We start from the raw sequence: 3,461 nt of genomic DNA on the forward strand, positions 1-3,461 counted from the left end.
GGCCTCTCTAAGTCTTGACTTATGCTACATGTGGGCCTCTGCTACATGTGTGAATTTTCTGGCGCTATATAAATAAATGATAATGATGCTAATGAGGATAATGATGATGTTCTGGTGACATTTAATGCTTGTGCTGTGAAATTTATTTCTGCCATGCATTTGTGCTGCAAATATAATCTAAATGTATTATTTGATTTAGTGTTTCTCAAGAATATAATATATATACAAAATAAAACTCATTCAGATAATAGCAATTTCCAATTTTATTGACTATTAGAAATAAGGTACATCACTTATTTTAAACAAAGTGATTGATTCTTCTGAAAGATCCAATTCTAGCATTGAGTGCTCCCCAGTCAGAATACCTCTTGTACTCTCCAGGTCTCAGGTAATATTGACGTCCCTTATAGTTGGGCTCTTCATAAAACATCCAGTGACCATCATGTATATGACAGGAGTTAATGTCATGGTAACGGAATCTCTCATAGACATGAGGACAATCTTCAGAAAATTCCATCATTTGTCCTTTGTAGTCTCCTCTCTCATAGATCCTCAGTTTATAAGAGTCATGGTGCTTAGTGAAAGAATGTCAAAAAGATGTTTTAGCATTTCACTAAAAACACTGTAAATTAAATTAGACAATATTTACATAATTATTGCATTTATTAGTGTAGTACACTAGTAATCATGTGTTCTGATCTATAGTTTAAATTGAAATGACTTCCCGTAACTATTTGTCTAACATTGTGAACACCCATTGATGTTTTAGATTCTAAATGATGGATTTACTTCCTTTTACATGTTATATGATTTAATTGTTACTTAAATGAAATGGGTTGTATTGAGTTTCCATTTTATCTCATTTTTATTTTACTTTAAGTCATGCATATGTAAATGTTTATTCTCCAGTCGGATACTCAGCGCTTTGTTGCCCTAGAGACCACCCCATACCTTCGCTAACACCAAGAGAACTAATCAGAAGTTGGAGAGGGCACACAGAGAATACAAGGGAACACTTTTTAGTTCATCCCTGTAAACACTCTCTATTGATTTACTAGTCAAAAATCCCCAATGCAATCCAATGGAGTACATGATATAGTGCTATACAGAAGAGTAGAGAGATGAAAATCAGTACATATACAAATTATATATATATATATATATATATATATATATATATATATATATATATATATATATATATATATATTTGTCCACAATAGTGTTCCCCAAAAGTTTATGGAAATGTCCAATATCCCAACCCATGAGGAAGGAAGTGTTCAACTTGGCTATTACGGTTTTAAACCTCCCAGTAACTCCTTCCCCAGAATTGGTCCTCCTTCATCTTTACCCATTTGAAACTTGATAAGCAAAGTTGATTTATATTAGGTCATATATTTATAGCCATAATAGCAGCAAAAGCCCATTCATCAATAAAATTGTATCCAAAATTCAATTTTGTTGTATTGAAATGTAAACCTTAGGTGAGCCCTATTCCATTCAGCCTCCTCTCCCATTATCAGACAGTTCAAGTGGCAAGATTTTGTCAGAGATTGTGCAAGCTCCTACATTAGTTGCTCAAATAGACACCATTCTTCTCCACCTTTTAGCCTCATAGAATCTTCTCACATTTAAATGGTTGGTTCTTCCAAATTTTGTTGCTTTTATTGTAATGACTTCATGATGTCTTTCCAAGTTGACTCATTGCAACTTTATGTCCTTCACCCGGCTCAATGCTCTCAGTTACCCTTTGTTACCTGTTTGTAACCCAATGTTATGTCCCATATCACCCCCTTTTTTTCTGTACCCCTAATTTTGAAAAACTTTCAATAAAAATCATTGATTTTAAAAAAAAATCCAAACTTTGCTTTATACATACCCGAGGTGTGATGCGGCAGGATCTGATGGAGTCATTGTAACCCATCCATTGGTGAAAGTCAGGGTATTCTCCTTTCCATAAGTAGTATTGATGTCCCTTGTAGTTGGGGTGCTCATAAAGAATCCAGTTTCCACTTTCTACTCTGATTGAGTTGCAGCGGTTGAAATAAGAGGACATGTCAGTACAGTCTGAGCTGCATTCATAGCAACGACCCTGAAAGTTCCTGTCTTCGTAAAAGAAAATCTGCCAAAAGTTAAAGGTAGTTTAGATATTGGCATTATTGTGGGCTTGATTTCTGAAACAATTTTATGAAGTCAAACCTTGCCAAGGCTTTGTAAAGTTGATAAATATAAAGCAATGCTGTCAATAATGGAATGATAGTACATTTTATAAATGCAACATAGGCTAGCACATCTTTTTTGGAAACATAACATAGTCGTCAAATAACACATCATTAAATATCTGAGCTGTTTCCTGAAAAACAGTATGGAGTAAATTTATCAAGCTGCAGGTTTGAAAAAGTGGAGTTGTTGCCTATAGCAACCAATCAGATTTTAGCTGTCTTTTGTAAAATGTACTAATTAAAGATAACTAGAATGTTTTTTTCTCTCATCCCAGGGCACAAACATGTTTTACTTATCAAGATATTTATATATATTTAAATTCCCCAGTCTGCCTAATTTTAAATTGAAAACAGAGAACAATTAATAAAATGTCCACTTACCTTTCCCATTTTCATCTAGTACTGAATGCAAACAGCTCAGTGCTTGGTGATGAACATAAAGACAACCCTTTATATAGTTCTATGCTGATGATGCCTGCATAATGTACATTTAAAGGGATAGTAAACTTTTTGTCTACTAAGGAAAATGTATAGCTTTTGTGTTTTTCTCCCTGAATATACTGTTGTTTAGTTATTCTAGAAGCTACAGTTTAATGTTACATACATTGGAAAAATAGCAGCTAATGCACAGCTGACTATACTGTGCAGCTAACACAAGGACAAATGTTTAGCTGTGTAGATGTAGGTTATGTATTATTAATAATAACAATAATACTACTACTACTACTACTACTGATAATAATAATAATAATAATAATAATAATAATAATAACAATACGAAGAAGAAGAAGAATGGGGAGAAAGAGAAGAAGAAATCTTTAAACATGTTTTCAAGAAACACATATAGAAGAGTTTGTATTTTTTGCCCATGAACTGTTAACAATTAGCAATTACTTAAACACTGTTTATGTTCTAAGTTCATGCAGAAAGAAGTCAACGGTTTGCAATACATAAAAGCAACTTTGATTAACATAAGGCTAATAATTTTATCAAAGGTTACACCTTTTGGTTTGAGATAAGAAAAACGTCAATGCCAAGCTTTGAAACACAATAGCTGCCTTCTACTATAACATTTATTACCTTTGGAAAATTCTATAAAAGTAGTGTCGAAGTCAGCATATTGAATAAAGGCATTTCAATTAAAATCGAGCAAACTTGGTTGTCTTTGTCTGAAAAGATGCGTACGGTACGCTACGGCCTGAAAGGGCACACTACGGCGTGGAAGGGCGTACGCAGCTG

At 33.5% G+C, this 3,461-nt stretch overlaps 1 protein-coding gene across 1 annotated transcript; it reads right to left on the reverse strand.

Annotated features, from left to right (window-relative positions):
* Positions 1 to 298: 298 nt before the first annotated feature.
* On the reverse strand, positions 299 to 2,618 carry LOC142097006 (gamma-crystallin-4-like). Its single transcript, XM_075178618.1, has 3 exons — positions 2,604 to 2,618; positions 1,880 to 2,122; positions 299 to 574 (listed from the first exon to the last, which is right to left on the reverse strand). The coding sequence occupies exons 1-3, from the start codon at positions 2,616 to 2,618 to the stop codon at positions 299 to 301; spliced, it is 534 nt and encodes a 177-aa protein (XP_075034719.1).
* Between the last annotated feature and the right edge of the window lie 843 nt (positions 2,619 to 3,461).

Source organism: Mixophyes fleayi, chromosome 7 (assembly GCF_038048845.1).
Source record: "Mixophyes fleayi isolate aMixFle1 chromosome 7, aMixFle1.hap1, whole genome shotgun sequence".
Taxonomy (NCBI): Eukaryota; Metazoa; Chordata; class Amphibia; order Anura; family Limnodynastidae; genus Mixophyes; species Mixophyes fleayi.